General features: G+C 41.6%; 1 protein-coding gene across 1 annotated transcript in view; it reads right to left on the bottom strand.

The window, feature by feature from the left end:
* tcf4 (transcription factor 4) overlaps positions 1 to 17,500 on the bottom strand; it is a 262,646-nt gene that overhangs the window by 105,244 nt on the left and 139,902 nt on the right. Inside the window, exons 8-9 of the mRNA XM_080476604.1 lie at positions 12,581 to 12,710; positions 9,601 to 9,650 (exon numbers count right to left, since the gene is read on the bottom strand). Coding sequence (XP_080332730.1) covers positions 9,601 to 9,650; positions 12,581 to 12,710 — 180 coding nt within the window. The remainder of the gene's footprint in view (positions 1 to 9,600; positions 9,651 to 12,580; positions 12,711 to 17,500) is intronic.

Below are 17,500 nucleotides of genomic sequence, written 5' to 3'. Positions count from 1 at the left end.
AACAAACAGATAAATCCACCATCAATAAAGCTTGTTGGCCCTGATAGACTGCTGGAATACTTCCAGGTATTGTTTTCTATCTCCACGAGGATTAATGTGGAACAGGATAAAGAGCCTGTAAACACCAGCGTGTAAACCTCAGGACGGTTTCATTAACAGTTTCACTCCTGCTGGATTCTGCTGCTTCCGGGAGAAGAAACGTCCCCGATCACCACGATCACCACGATCACCACCAGCTTCAGCGATCAATAACAACACCACAGTTACAGTTTGCTTGATGGCGAAGGAAAAGTCCTCATGACCAGGATGTGGTGAGTTCAGGGCTCTACGTCCTGTTTCACAAAAACAAAGCTCAAAGGCACAAAGGCAGGAAAGAACTTAGGTTTCCTCGGGACTGCGTTGTGATTGGCTCCAGGTTGATTGGGCCAAGAAGAAGTGAGGACATGGGAACAGAAAAATACAAGAAAACTAGAAAAACTTATCAAGAGAGATGAAAATGGTAAAAGAAATAACTTATTTAACGCTTTACATAATGGAACTCATCACATTCACATTGGAGGCTGCAGCCGTGCAAGGCGCTGTCACTCCAATGGGGGCAGTTTGGGGTTCAGTGTCTTGCCCAAGGACACTTCGGCATGTAGGCAGGCAGAGATGGGAATTGAACCTGCAACCTTCTGATTAGGAGACGACGGCTCTACCAACCGGGCTATGCCACTCAAGTTAAATAAAACCGGAAGAAATTAAATCCACGAGAGATTCACCAACACTGATACCAGTACCGGGAATCAGGTCCGATACTCCACAGAGAACTTGTACCCGTAAAAAGATCCCCGATACTACACGCGAGTATCACGAGACGTGATCATCAGCAGGTCGAGCGAGTCCTTGATAACAAAATATGAAGAGGAGAAAAATAGTTTGTACATCACCAGCAACTTCATCACCAGCAACTTCACCACCAGCAGCTACATCACCAGCAACTACATCACCAGCAACTTCATCACCAGCAACTTCACCACCAGCAGCTACATCACCAGCAACTACATCACCAGCAACTTCATCACCAGCAGCTACATCATTAGCAACTACATCACCAGCAACTTCACCACCAGCAACTACATCACCAGCAACTTCATCACCAGCAGCTACATCATTAGCAACTACATCACCAGCAACTTCACCACCAGCAGCTACATCACCAGCAACTACATTGCCAACAACTTCATCACCAGCAACTACATCACCAGCAACTACATCACCAGCAGCTCCATGACCAGCGACATCTGGACCAGCATTTAGCTCCATGTCACTCAGTAGTTTAGATTTCCTCCAGCAGAATGTTGAAACTCTCCTTCCATCAAGCAGCGATTCTGCCCAGAGAACAAAGCAAAACACCAAAACCAGACCAGCTCCTCTCATTTCAACCTGCAGTTTCTTTTCAACCACAGTCCAGATGTTTACAGACAAACCAGAATCTGGATCCATCAACCTGTTTCTGCTTCCCGACGGGCGCCATCTTGGGAAAACCTGCCGCAGCGGCTCCGGCCAGAATATCAACATTGGAGCGATTCGAGGTGAAAGAAATCCCGACGTTCTCAAAGAAAGACTCTTCAAGCCACGAGAAAAGTCTGAAACGTAAATGAAACTGATGGCCGGTTGGTTTTTCCAGGGAGGATCCAGATGTGGAGAGATCCAGTGGACAAACGGGATCTGGTACGTCAACAAACCGGGGATGTTTCACAGCAACACACCAGCCGCCGCATATTGTCTGTGTCTGGAGTGTGAAGCAGACTTGATGCCATTTAATGAGCACGGGCCTCAGCAGTCGCACGGCGCAGCCCTCAGCTCCATGCATGTGTGCATTTTCAGGGCTTTTTTTTCTTCATTACTGTTAAACAATAAAACAACAACAACAAATGTTGATGTGATCAGAAGTGAGGTTAAATTTTAATTGTAATTGAAATAGATTTAAAAAAAATAAATAAATTGAGAAGTAGAGCAATAATTAAAACAAGGAAAAATTCCTATAAATAAATAAATAAATAAATAAATAAATAAATAAATAAATAAATAAATAAATAAATATTACTTTTATTAGTCATATTTTAATTATTGTACAAAACTGCAAACAGTACATTCCAATACTTAGTTATCTATTTAAAGCATTATTTTATTTTCTTCCATCAAGTTCATACTTGATATTCAACAAAAAAAATACAATAAATAAAAAAAAGAATTCACGTCTGAATAGGAATACTTCACAGCACGATATTTAACGTGGTACCATGTTTTGCAGTTCTCTGGACTCATATTTCTTTCTTAATCTGTATTTTCTGGGTTTTGTTGGCGCTGCTCCAAGTTTTTACAGCGAATGAAAGAGAAGCATGAAACCTCCCCCACCCAGGGTCTGTGCCACACCCGGGGCCGCCTGAAGGGGGCAGCATAGCTCACTAAAACCCACTTTCCTGCACCCCCTCCCACTGGCCCCCACCTCCCCCACTCTCCATCCACCCCATCCCTCCTCCACCCACGGCCCACCCGGGACCTCCGGCTCTCCGACTGTGTCTTCTGCAAGACCTGGTTTAATTTAATTAACGCTGTGGAGTTTAAACAAAACCACATCTGAGAGAGAGAGAGAGAGAGAGAGAGAGAGAGAGAGAGAGAGAGAGAGAGAGAGAGAGAGAGGGAGAGAGAGAGAGGGAGAGAGAGAGAGAGAGAGAGAGAGAGAGAGTAGAGGATGTCAAGAGACGGAGCAGATACTCAGTTACTCTGTTGAGGATGAATTATTCGTCTCTGCGTTTTTCATCGACTTTAAAACAAAGTTGTTTTTTTTTATCTCTTTTGTGTAAAAACCCTAAACGCTTCTTTTTTTCACTCAGGATCCTCAAATTCCACCTAAAATCTGACTGACAGCTGAGCCTCAGGTAATAAACAATAAAAGTCATTTTTAAAGTCGCTTGGCTTCTTAAAAACATGTATTTAATTAATTCCTGCTTTAGTTAATACAGAGAAATTACATATATGTAAAAATACGTGTTGTGTTTTTTTTAAATTTACATGCTAATTTAACCTTGTTTCTCTCATACCTCTTAATAAAAAAAACTAAACATTAATCGAAAAGGAATTAGGTATTCATTGCAATGTCATCGCTTATCCCTCCGCTAGTTCTAGTTCAAATTATTGTTAAATATAATCGGATGAGCAAATTTAGCCTTTAAGGTATCACATTATACACAATGCAAATCAAACTGAATTTAAACTAAATGTTTTATATTTAAAAAAATATATACACGAATGAAATAAACCATATTTATTTATTTATTGACTGAATTTCAAAGAAGATAAAGTAGACTAAAATAAATTTCATGAAAAAAAATATTTAGCTCTAAATAAATAAATAAATAAATAAATCCTGCAACTCAAACTGATGATTGAAAATTTTTTGAAAAAAATATTTAGATCTAAATAAATAAATAAATAAATAAATAAATAAATAAATCCTGCAACTCAAACTGATGAGTGAATTGTTTTTGAAAAAAATATTTAGATCTAAATAAATAAACAAATAAATAAATAAATCCTGCAACTCAAACTGACGATTTAAATTTTTTTTTGTTCACACATTATCTAATATTGAATACAGGATACATTTTCAGGCAATATTTGTTCCCATACCATCATCCTGTGTGTGTGTGTGTGTGTGTGTGTGTGTGTGTGTGTGTGTGCGTGTGTGTTTATAGTGTTTGATAGCCCGGAGGACGAGCCACGGACCTTATCAAGCCCAACACAGCAAATCGATAAAAAGCAGCGACATGTGGGGTTAAAAGACGAAGTTTAAAAGACGAAGTTGAAAAGACGAAGTCGGCTGGCGGAGACGGCGGCGAGACGTCGCTCCGCCGCCTGCTAATGTCGGGAAGTGACGGCTAATTTCCTTCTGATTGTAACGACGTCCCACGCGCTCCTCTCAAGTGACGCTTAATCGTTTCTCAAAGTAAATCATCAACATCAGCAACTACATTTGACAAACAACAAAAACAAACTTGCGGCGCAGCGAGACAATAAAATAACGGGGGAAAAAAGGAAAAAAAAAAAAGAAAAGAAAAGTATTAACCTGGAACGGAAAACGAGCCGCTGAGATTACAAATAGACGCTTTTCTCTTAATGATTCGGAGCTGAATTAAAAACAACACTTGTGTGAAATTGAGAGAATAACAGCCGAGGCATTAACACAAAAATACTTAAAAAAAAAAAAAAATGATTAAATAAATGCAGCAGAATTAGATTTTTAAACAGATTCTTTAAAATCTTAGTCAATAATATGTAAGATGTAAACATGGCGCCACTGACGGGTCCAGAACCAGGGAGGAGTTATCTAAACAACCGAAAAAGAAGGAAAACAATTCGATTTTAGGACGAAAATGTTTTTGCGTTTGAAGAAAATGTCATGAAAGGCTTTCAGCTAAATTGCACAATAAGAAGCGTGCAGACTAAAGTAGAACAAAACCCGCCAGGCTAAACATGAAGATACAATATTTGAATGAAAACATCCTGACGAGGAGATTATGTGTCGTCCTCACTGTGCGGGATTAGTCACCAACTCAGACTTATCACAGAAGAAGATAAAAGCTACTGAATGCACCCCCTGGAGATGCAGCGTGGTATTACATCTGGAGGACGAGGGCGGAGTTCATCTATTGCAGGAACGTTGCAAACGGTCAATTCAAAGTAAAAGTTTCTTCATTAAAAATCCCGGATTTAATCCATAATCTCATAAATAAGGACTTCCTGGGACTTGCTTTGAGCTAATATGCTACACCGTAGCCTTTCCCTTCCTCCTGCTATAATTCTTACAGCCACTAGAGGTGCTGCACAGAAACACCTGCTTTTCAAACTATATTGTCGTTTATGTCCACGATTGGTTTAAACCTGCTGCTGTATTTATGGTGTTAAGTGACTATTTTTTAAATTGGGATTTATTTTGTAATAAAATACAAAATAGCATGTATTTGTTAAAAACCACACATAATTAATGTGAGTCAAAATATGTATATTAAAGGCATAAAGCTACAGTCATGTCACAGGAATATTTTTTGGATTTGTACTTTTTTTTTTATCTTATATTTCTGATATTTTTCACCCCGAGAGAAAGATTAAGTTAATTTAATATGAAACTTATTTCCTCCAGGAACGTATCTGAGATTTAATAAAAAAAAGAAAAAAAAAAGAAATGTCCCCATGTATCACGTACACACACACACACACACACACACACACACACACACACACACACACACACACACACACACACACACACACACACACACGTTTGAAAACAATAATGACATTAAATGAAAAATATTTCCAAAAAGAATTCATGGAGCATTTTCATGCGTCCAGCTCAGAAAGTCACGTTTAGCTAAACACAAATACCCGCATCGTAGCGATTAATCTGAATCTAAGTATAATCCGGGTATTTAAAACATTTCCACGAGGAAAGCCACCTGATATATGATAATATATGTTTACGTGCATGCTCAGCAGGACAAGTACTCAGAAGCATCTCTCGTCAGATATCGAATCAGTATTATAAAATCTGCACACGCTGTTGAAACATTAGCATTAGTAACGTTATGTTTTCGCTCCGCGAGAGAAGTCAGGCTACACATGAGTATTAGTAGCTGGACACAATACGATGAAAGAGTAGCGCAAACAAAGTCACCAAATAATAATCGAATTCAATCAGAAACATGAGAAATTACATCTCATGTCACTAATGTAAAATGTATAAAAGATTAGCATTAGCTCACGGAGATAGTTGAGCATATCAGTGGTTATATATAATCTAACTCCTCGTTGGTGGGATTATTGCAACATTAGCATTAACAACATCATTACATAATCAGTTAAACTGAGTAGAAATATCTACTTCAATATTTGGAAGGAAAATGATGAAATCTGCTTCCGCGTTTAGATTGGTGCAACATTATCCAGCATTATTATTGATCTGAGCATCTTAAGGTAATCAGAACTATTAGCATGTTCTCATGTGAAATAATGAGAATTTCATTCAGATCGACGATCATCCTGCTCTTTGTTTCACGACAGTTTGGGGATTTGAGTCGTTGGAAGATCTGCTAAATCAGCCGTTTGTTTATCCAACACACACCTCATGATACACATCTCATCTAATACACACCTCATCCAATACACATCTCATGATACACATATCATCTAATACACACATCATCCAATACACGCCTCATCCAATACACACCTCATGATACACATTTCATCCAATACACGCCTCATCCAATACACACCTCATGATACACATTTCATCCAATACACATCTCATGATACACATATCATCTAATACACACATCATCCAATACACGCCTCATCCAATACACACCTCATGATACACATCTCATCTAATACACACATCATCCAATACACACCTCATGATACACATTTCATCCAATACACGCCTCATGATACATATCTCATCTAATACACACCTCATGATACACATCTCATCCAACACACACCTCACAACACACACCTCACAACACACACCTCATAATACACACCTTTTTGGTCTTTAGTTATAATTAAAATCAACTTTTGCACTGTGATTTGACAAAAAAAAAGTACAGCAATGACGACAACAATATGCAATAAATTACTGTCCTTAAAGTACAGACTATGTTTCTATCACTTCCAATATTACTGATATGACCACCTGCACGCTCTAAAGGAACAACGCGGTATTACACCTGCAGAGTAACGATGTTTAGCGTTGAGCAACTCTTAAAGGTACAATAAGTACATATAAGTGAATCCACTTCTGCACACTAGGTGGCAGAGCCGAGTCACATCTACATAGTTTCAGCAGTTTGCTGTCAGTTGTTGTCAAGAAGTCAAACAACCTACTTTTTCTCATCACAATGAAATTCTTTTCTTGGAAAGTCTCGTAAAGCAACACGCTGCACCACCTTGTGGTACGAAGTGTACACTGCTGATCAGGTCTCGACTGTTAACTTCCTGATTATAACATCTTTGGATCTTTTTGGGTGAAGACATTCCTCCTTTCCGCCTCCTAACTACTGCCTCTCCTCCTCCTTTCCTCCTCTCCTCTTCCTCTCCTCCTAACTACCGCCTCTCCTCCTCCTATCCTCCTCACTACCGCCTCTCCTTTCCCTTTCCTCCTCTCCTCCTCACTACCGCCTCTCCTCCTCTTTTCCTCCACCTCTCTTCCTCCTCCTCTCCTCCTCACTACCGCCCCCTCTCCTCCTCCTATCTTCCTCACTACCGCCTCTCCTCCTTTCCTTCTCCTCCTCTCCTCCCCACTACCACCTCTCCTCCTCCTTTCCTCCACCTCTCTTCCACTTCCTCTCGTCCTCACTACTGCCTCTCCTCCTCTTTTCCTCCTCCTCCTCTCCTCCTCACTACCCGCCTCTCCTCCTTTCCTTCTCCTCCTCACTACCACCTCTCCTCCTCTTTTCCTCCACCTCTCTTCCTCCTCCTCTCCTCCTCACTACCGCCTCTCCTCCTCCTATCTTCCTCACTACCGCCTCTCCTCCTTTCCTTCTCCTCCTCTCCTCCTCACTACCACCTCTCCTCCTCCTTTCCTCCACCTCTCTTCCACTTCCTCTCCTCCTCACTACTGCCTCTCCTCCTTTCCTCCTCCTCCTCTCCTTTCCTCCTCACTACCGCCTCTCCTCCTCCTATCGCCCTCAATATCGCCTCTCCTCCTTTCCTTCTCCTCCTCACTACCACCTCTCCTCCTCCTTTCATCCACCTCTCTTCCACCTCCTTTCCTCCACCTCTCTTCCACCTCCTCTCCTCCTCCTTTCCTCCACCTCTCTTCCGCCTCCTCTCCTCCACCTATCCTCCTCACTACCACCTCTCCTCATTCTTTCCTCTCCTCCTCTCCTCCCCTGCTCCTCCTCCTCCCTTCCTCTTCCTCATCCTGATGTCACAGAGTGACGACAGGAGAGGAGAACAGGAAGTGAGGACAAAGCGATCCGGAGCCACAGAAAGCTGGACTCCCGCCGAGCCAAAGAGGCGGGCCGACATGCTGAACATTCAGCCGTCGTTAACTGGTCATTAATGAGGTCAGCGTGGAGGGGAGGAACAAAACTAAACAAAAACAACACCACCGCAGTCAGGATGAGAAAGAAATCTCATGAGAAGCAGAGACACAATGGACCCGAGGCCACATGGAAACAAGGAGAAAAGTAAAAAAAAAAAAAAAAAAAACGCAATAAAGATCCATAAACTTTCAATTAGGCTTTGAAGTTACAGGAAAATTCTCCTCAAATAAAGCGAAAAGCAGAGGAGTCAGAGAGGAGGAACAAAAAGCAAACATCTGCTTCAGGCCTCGGGAGAACAGCAGGGAGGAGCAGCAAACAGAAAACAGAGATCCTGGGAGAAACCCTGAACGCAGGGTGACCTTCACCAACCAAAGTTGGGGCAAAGGTTATGTTTTTATCTGTGTATTTATTTAATTATTGGTTTGTATGTCTGGATGTATTTTACCAACTTTTCGTAAAAAAAACCATTAACCCAAACTGCCTGAATGGTTCAGGGATGATTTGTCACCATCCGTTAGATTCTGGGATCGATCAGCTCCTGGGGAGGGAAGGTGTTTCCTCCGCTATGAGCCGTGTGGGCTAACTCCGCCCCCCTCCTCCACTCTCAGCCAATCACAGGCCAACTCACTCTGACGGTTCAAGTGACACAAAAGAATAGGAACCAACAGAACTTTCATTGAACCTCAACTTCGTAACAACAGGAAGCAGTTCAAACGACCAGGACACGCGACGGAGGCAGTGGCGTGGTGATCAAATAACCTTGTAATCCACCTGGTTTCCATGGTGACAAATGTGGCGTTGGCGGAGGTCTGCGCTCCCCCGAGTGCCCGTTCTAGTTGTGACTTGATGGTGGACGGTGAGCTGGAAGGTGGTCAGTGGTTTTTTAATCCAGAAGCAGCGATCAGTTCAATCTTTTCTTAATTGTGACGTTGAGCCGATGCGAATTCTTTGTCTTTGATCGCTAGCGGTGGCTAATAGAAGCAAAAACCTGCGACGCTCAACAAAAAGCCGGCGGCTGAAACAATTCACAAAATAAGGAGATTTTCTTTCTTTTTTTGTCAGGAGGACTTTTTGTTCCTGTTCTGAAGAGCAGCGCCTCCGTTCTGAAGAGGCCAAACATCCTCCCACACCCGCCCATCACCACGCAGTCACACGCAAAAAACACAAGCGGCAGCCGCGAGCCTTCATATCCGCGTTTCTCATGACAAATATATCACATCAATGCATCAGCGTAACTTATTTTTAACAACTGCGCTAAACATTAGCATTTCTTTACATTGTCAGCAAACAGCAAACAGCAAAAAAAAAAAAAAAAAAAAAAAAACAGCTGTCACAATCCAGCACCATCATCATCATCACCATACAAACACACACACACACACACACACACACACACACACACACACACACACACACACACACACACACACACACACACACACACACACACACACGCAGCGGTAATAGCTCCCAGATAAAGACTTTAAAAGGTGTTATCACTTACGGAGGACGGCAAGCCGGGAGGGACCTTCCGCACTTTTTTTGTGTGAATGTCTGAAAAAGAAACAATAAAAAATTAAAAAACAAAAAAACAACAGCGATCAAACAATAGCCGAGGCTTTACCAGGCCGAGAGGCTTTTTATTTGTCTTCTGAGAAGAAGGTTCCTGCTCGATTTGTTTGAATTTAATCAATCAGCCGGCGAGGCAGCGGGAGCGAGGCCACTTTTGCCGCAGCCGCCGCCGCCGCGTATTTACAAAGAGAGCTTTCATACAAACAAGCGCGACACAATAAGATGCAGAATATAAAAAGACAGGACACAAAAAGGAAATAAAAAAGGAGACAGGGTCGAACGGCCCCTCCTTTTTTTTTAGATAAAAGAAAGAAGGGCGGCTTTTGACATGTTTATATTATTTTTCAGGGTTTCTCTCAAGGGGAGCGAGCGAGTGGGCGAGCGAGCAGTCTATTAACTTGGAAGGTGAGACTTTGATGGAAAAATGAAAGAGCGTCTTTTTCAGAAATTGGCCTGCAGTTGTTGTTGCGTGTGCCAGAGTGTGTGCGTGTGTGTGCGTGTGTGTGTGTGTGTGTGTGTGTGTGTGTGTGTGTGTGTGTGTCCTGTCAAGGCTAATGCTACCAAGGCTACACCGCGGCCACTATTGTCCCGCTTTGTAAAGGACTGGCCTGTATTCTCTCCTCTTAAACACGTCTTTAAAAACATGGACACGCTGCCGCCGCCGCCGCCGCCGCCTCGACCCTCCGAGCGCGTTCAGCCCAGGTCCAAGAAACTTGCGTGTGTGTTTGATGTATTGGTGCTAGCGCAGCGTGTGTGAGCCCAGCAGCCACTCAGAGATATCAACCTGACTTTTGCTGATATTTAGATTTTTTTTTTTAATATAGCAAAACATCAAAGGATTTTTTTTGAAATGATATACATTTTAAAAGAAAATTTCCCCAGTTGATTTTCATTTTTAATTTGACCACCTATTGACTTTATTCAGTTCTATCTTATGACATAATGCAAAATTGTGAAACACACTACTGAAAATATCCACTAATCTTATTTACTTTTATATTATTTCATATTTGAAGAACTTCTAAAGCGCTTTGATCATTTACTGATTTTTAAATCCACTTTAGCAAATTTGACTTGAGACAAAATATTTATAAAATGTAAATGTTTCTACATTTAAACTGAAAAATATTTATTTATTTAAATTAAAAAAATACATTTCAGAAAATCTTGAATGTTATTGTTAGATTTTTTTTTTTAAATTATATTTGTGATGTTAAGAGGAATCAGATTTTCCATGTACTGTAATCACAACACAGTGAAATCAGCCGCAGTCTGTTTGAATCCATCCAGTCACGTCAGAGTTAATTTCTCTTTATCTCAAAGCTTCAAAAATGGACATTTTTGGATTTTATATTCTCACTTTCCGCCCGGCGGACGTCGACACTCCATAAAAATCGCAGAGTAAACAAATAATTAGGCTGTTATTGTTATCAATTAAATCTGGGTTTAATCTCTCATATAAAAACAAAAAAAAAAAAAACGGGTTTCTGAGCAGCTTCTATTGGGCTATAAACTGTTTCCATTTGTCCACCATAAAACCAGCGGTGGCTACTCGCTCGTAAAGCCCTGCTGCTTTGGAATTGGCTCGCAGGCGTCCGGCGAAATGGTCGGACGCAGCTCCGGGGGCCGCTGACCTGACGCGTCTCCGAGGCCTGGAAATCTGACCTAAAGAGACGACCTGCGAAACCCTCAATATTTCCGGGTAACGTCCTCCCGCTCTAACATGATCTGCATCGCATTTGAGCATTTTTTTTTTTAAAATTGAATGTTTTCTCCCTCGGCAGGTGTTGATGCGGATTTCAGAATTTCACTGCATTTTGAAGTCAGTTTGAATCAAATGAGAGAAAATCTATATTTTATGTTAAAAAGGTGCACATCTGACCCCCAAAAAAAGAACTTAGAGTTCTAGTGTCACGCAAAGAATCTGTTATTTCAATGATGTTTATTTATCTCACACTGCTGAGCTTCACGCTGCACATATTGACATTGAATTTAATATCTCATAATTAACTTTATTCTGCAATATCGATCACCTTCCCTCAACGTCGATCCCATTCATTTCCCCCGGGGATTAAAAAAAAAGTATTTCTGATTCTGTTTGTTTTGTGTCATGAAGTAAAATGGGGAGTTTATAGCAACACTCGTTTTAAACCAGGTTTAACAGAAGAAGATCTTAAATGACCGTATAAAAGGGTGACGACACCGACGCAAAGAACCCTCCAAGGTTTTTATGAAGACAGTGATAATGCGCTTTTAATGTCACTGATCGAGAAAATATAGCGAGAGTGATTTCAAGGTCAAACATGGAGTTAAGATGGCAGCGCTCAGCAGGTTCTGTCAACGACGTTGACCAACTATCACAAAGTCTTTAACAATAGAAACAAAACACACACGCGCACACACACACACACACACACACACACACACACACGGCAGCAGAATGACAAAGACAGAACTGATGGTCTTTCTGTTCGCTCACGCTCAGTGAAGTCAAAATGAAAAAACAAAAAAAACATTTAAACGTGCATTTAAAAGTAAATAATTTACAAAAATTGCATGGCTTATTTATTAACACATTCACGTTGAATGAAAGAGAAAACGTGCTGTAAAGCACAAATATCAGCACGTCATCTGTTCAAACATAATCGATCAGAAAATCACTGCTGCTCATCTAAAGCACAAAACCATTTCTAACATTTTTTATTAATTTATCTTCTTCTACTCCTGTCTGATGAGCTGCTGCTGAAGCTTTATTGAAGCTTATTTTATTCATCTCAGTTTTTAAAGGCGTTTTGGCCATACTTTTATTAAAAATGGAGCTCTGTTTGAAAAAGGGTTAGGTCGAGTGACGGAGGTGAGTGACGGAGGTGCGTTCACACGGTGTGTTGGCGTGTCGTGTCAGCGGGCCTCACCCATGGTGTCCATTTGCAGCGTTCTTCTCCGCGGGTTGGAGCCGTAGTGCTGCTGGTAGTATTGACCCGCCGGCTTGGTGGGCGACGCCGCGCCGGGGCTCCCCAACGCCAACTCTCCACCCAGGACCGACTGGAGAGAGAGAGAGAGAGAGAGAGAGAGGGAGGGAGAGGGAGAGAGACAGAGAGCGAGGTAGGGAGATGGAGAAAGAGAGAGAGAGACAGACAGCGAGAGGGAGAGAGAGAGAGAAATGTCAATATAAGCGATGATCAAGCAAAATAATTTGCTTTTGCTTGGTAGTTTATGGATACTTTCTTTTCCCTGAAAAGTATTTTTGCCTATTCTTAAAAAAAAAAAAACAACAGACGTCATAAAAAGGACATAAAAGACATTAAACAATACCAAAAATAGACAAAACAAACTACACAAAGAAAAACAAACTATATGACAAAACGCCTATAAAAACACCCAAAATTACTTTCGAGACCAAACAAAGACACAGAACAACTATGAGCAGACAAAACAACACTGAATCATAAAAAGCAACAAAAAAATAAATAAAAAAATCCAAAACAAATCAAATCAGCTTCAACAAACACCTACGAGAAGAAGCAAAACAACTACAAAAAAATAAAACTAATCTGAATAAAAGCAGGATGGTGGTGTGATGTTCTTGGTCTCCACAGGAATAAAGACGGGGTTTATCTGGCTTGGATCATAATAACAAAGGCAATGAGACATTCTGTGGAAGAACTGAAGTATCAGAGTATTTAAGGTATCAGAGGTACGACCTCCAAATATTTGAGAAACAACAGGAAACAGCGGTTTTTCCCAAGTCGTACGAGCGCAACGTGACGTTTAAATACTTTTCATTAAAAACCCACAACAGACGTTTCAGTTGAAGACGCTGAAGCTGTTGGACAGTTTTTTTTATCCTGGAAGTTTCTGAAAGGTCACGTTGTTTTGGACCGTCAGCGAAAGTCAAAGGTTAAAGAACATTTGAAGAAGTGACCGAGTTGAGAATATTGGAGAAACTTCAGAATCGTCCCGGAGAAACAGACAAATAGTAAACAGTGGGAGAAGTGAAGTTAGAACCTTGTTGGTAGGTTGCTAACGATGCTAAATGCTAACTGCTGTTTACTGAGAGAGAATATTTAAAAAGAAAAAAACAACGTGAAAAGATTAAAAATAAAACAGGTATAGAAGTGAAATATTGATGATCTGGAATCAGTTTATTATTCCAGTGCTTCAATGTGCTTCAATGTGCTTCACATCCATGGAACCAGAAGAGCGTCGAAATAAATGAGTTCAGATTAGAAACCAGTTTGAAGAGAAGCAGCTTCCTGGAAAACCTGAAGTTATCTGAGACATTTAGCTTTAATTCACAGAGAGTGTGACTGAGCATGACCGAGCTTTACTGAGCATTACTGAGTATTACTGCGCGTTACTGAGCATTACTGAGCGTTACTGAGCATTGCTCAGCGTTACTGAGCGTTACTGAGTATTACTAAGCATGACCAAGCTTTATTGAGCGTTACTGAGTATTACTGAGTATTACTGAGTATTACTGAGTATTACTGAGCGTTACTGAGTATTACTGAGCGTTACCGAGTATTACTGAACATTACCAAGCTTTACTGAGCTTTACTGCGTGTCACAGAGCTTTACTGAGCTTTACTAAGCATTACCAAGCTTTACTGAGCTTTACTAAGCATTACGGAGCTTGACTGAGCTTTACCAAGCTTTATTGAGCGTTACCAAGATTTACTGAGCTTTATTGAACGTTACAGAGCTTTACTGAGCTTTACCAAGCTTTACCGATTGTGACGGAGCGTTACTGAGCTTTGCACATTACCGAGCTTTACTGAATATTACTGAGAGTTACCGCGCATTACTGAGTGTTACCAATATTTACCGAGCTTTACTGCACATTACCGAGCTTTACTGAGCGTGAGCGAGAGTTACCGAGCTTTACGAGTTAACGAGCTTTACTGAGCTTTACTGCACGTTACTGAGCGTTACTGAGCTTTACACGTTACCGAGCTTTACACAGTATTACTGAGCTTTCCGGAGCGTTACTGAGTGTTACAGAGCGTTACTGAGCTTTACCGAGCATTACAGAGTGTTAGTGAGCGTTACCGAGTGTTAGTGAGCATTACCGAGCGTTACAGAGTGTTAGTGAGTGCTAGTGAGCGTTACCGAGTGTTAGTGAGCATTACCGAGCGTTACCGAGCGTTAGTGAGCTTTACCGAGCGTTACCGAGTGTTAGTGAGTGCTAGTGAGCGTTACAGAGTGTTAGTGAGCTTTACCGAGCGTTACAGAGTGTTAGTGAGTGCTAGTGGGCGTTACCGAGTGTTAGTGAGCATTACCGAGCATTACCGAGCGTTACCGAGCGTTAGTGAGCTTTACCGAGCGTTACCGAGTGTTAGTGAGTGCTAGTGAGCGTTACAGAGTGTTAGTGAGCTTTACCGAGCGTTACAGAGTGTTAGTGAGTGCTAGTGAGCGTTACCGAGTGTTAGTGAGCTTTACCGAGCGTTACAGAGTGTTAGTGAGTGCGAGTGAGCGTTACCGAGCGTTACTGAGTGTTAGTGAGTGCTAGTGAGCGTTACCGGGCGTTACAGAGCGTTACTGAGTGCTAGTGAGCGTTACAGAGTGTTAGTGAGCGTTACCGAGCGTTAGTGAGCGTTACCGGGCGTTACCGTCAGGATGCAAGTTTCCCAGCTGGATCCACTGGATCACATTCAGTCTCCTCATTTCTTTTCTTTTCTTCAACATTCTCAGTGACAAACGGGATAAAACAAGAAAAAAAGTCTAAATATGTGTTGGGAAATAAGTAAAATGATCATTTCTGTGGTTCACATCTGATTCAAATAGAAGTGCTGAAATATTTAATAATGCTTCTACACCTCAAATTTAACGTATTTCTTTTAATTTGAAAGTCTGCATGGTGATATTATATTAATTTCAAAATAAAGTTGGGCAATAAAAGCCTTCATTTCTGTCACATTTTTGTAGATTCTGTCTTGAAGGATCCGTCAAGTAAAAAATATAATGTGCACAAAGGTGTGGGAAAGTCCCTTCAAAGTAAAGGTTCCCTTTCATTGGGATATTTTGGTTTGAAAAAGTCTGAATGATCTTGTTTAGATGTTCAGGATTGTTTTTTTTTTTCTCTCGATATTTATCATTTCACATTTTTTTTGTCAAATACAAACCAAATGTCTGAAAAACACACAAAGTCTGGAGTTATAGAGAATCAAAGTGAGAAAATTAAATACATTCTAAAACAGAAACTTCCTTTTTGTGTCCTCACAGCCAGGTTCTTAAATTATTGTTCAGAAATATTCAATCTCTCAAACAACAAAACCTCTGAAAAACGTTTGTATTAAAAACTTCTACATCTTAAAACAAAGCTTTTATTTGACTTAAACTCCAGGTTCATAACATAACATAACATAACATAACATAACATAGCATTAGTGGTTAAACTATTTGATATTTAAAGTTTTTATTTATTCTCACTTATTCATATGGAAGATATGATATTCAAACTTGAAGAAATTACTAAATTATAAAATAATTTATTCAATCCCGTTTCTTAATGCAAAAACACCTGACAGGTAGATTTTGAATTATTTGAATCGCTGCATTTAATTCTGCTTTTTCAACAAAATCACATATAAGAAATGACAGAGATCCAAACTGGATGAGCTCACAAACCTGAAGCGTGACTTTAAAACAGGTTTAGACTGGGACGATAAAACCAAGGACGACTGAAACGCCGCAGGAGACGGTTCAAACCAAACCGCCTGAATCGATCGCCGCCTCCAATCACGGCCGTCGGTCTGACGTCACGTGATCGACAGAAAACCGGCACAGGATCGGACCGGCACTTATTCATAGATAGATAGATAGACAGACAGACAGACAGACAGACAGACAGACAGACAGACAGACAGACAGACAGACAGACAGACAGACAGACAGACAGACAGACAGACAGACAGATAGACAGATAGATAGATAGATAGATAGATAGATAGACAGTTGCTGGTTCTTTACCTCCGTGAGTGCGGCCTCATGCCGATCGGCTCCAACACCTTCACCTCTCGGCTTAGACTCGCTCCCTCTCCCTCTCCCTCTCCCTCTCCCTCTCCCCCCCCCCCCCCCCCCCCCTCTCTCTCTCTTTCCGCCGCCACCGTTCCTCCCCTCTCCCCTACAGCCGCGACCCTGTTTACAGCTCCAACTTAGCAAAGCGCCCACACATTGTCCCGCTAATTAGGCTCAATGGTTTGGCCGGCAACAAGTGGCTGATTGGGAGGCGAGGCGACGGGAACCCCGGGATAAAGGACCGAAGGGAGGGAACAGGGGCTTTTCTTTTTTTTGTTTAAAGTGGCACAGAAAGTTAGCTGGGAGGGAAAAGGTGAAAAACAACCCCCACCTTCATACCCCCCCCGCACCTTTAAATAGACTGCAGCAGCACTCCGTTAAAGCCCCCCCCCCCCCCCCAACTTTCTCGTTAAGTAATTAGTGTGCAGTGTATTTAAAGCAGAGAGGTGGAGGAGTGTGTTCAGATTGTGTGTGTGTGTGTGTGTGTGTGTGTGTGTGTGTGTGTGTGTGTGTGTGTGTGTGTGTGTGTGTGTGTGTGTGTGTGTGTGTGTTCAGATTGTGTGTGGGGGTTTGTGAGGCTAATCTGAATTCTGATCAGCGAGTCACTCCTCTCCGCGGCCTGAAAACAAAAGTTAGCGTGGCGCTGCCCGGCCAGGGACGGCTTTCTCATGCTAAGCAGGCCGGAGCGGGCCAATTATAGGCCCCGCCCCCTCCCGCACATTCTGAGGCTTAAAACAAAAGAGGCCTTGTCTTAAATAAAGTCACTCACTCACATGCACGCAGACACACACACAGGCACGCACACACACACACAC

This window comes from Lipophrys pholis (genome assembly GCF_963383615.2).
Source record: "Lipophrys pholis genome assembly, chromosome: 12".
Taxonomy (NCBI): Eukaryota; Metazoa; Chordata; class Actinopteri; order Blenniiformes; family Blenniidae; genus Lipophrys; species Lipophrys pholis.
The sequence above is the reverse complement of the archived record's forward strand: the minus strand, read 5'-3'. Positions and strand labels throughout refer to the sequence as shown.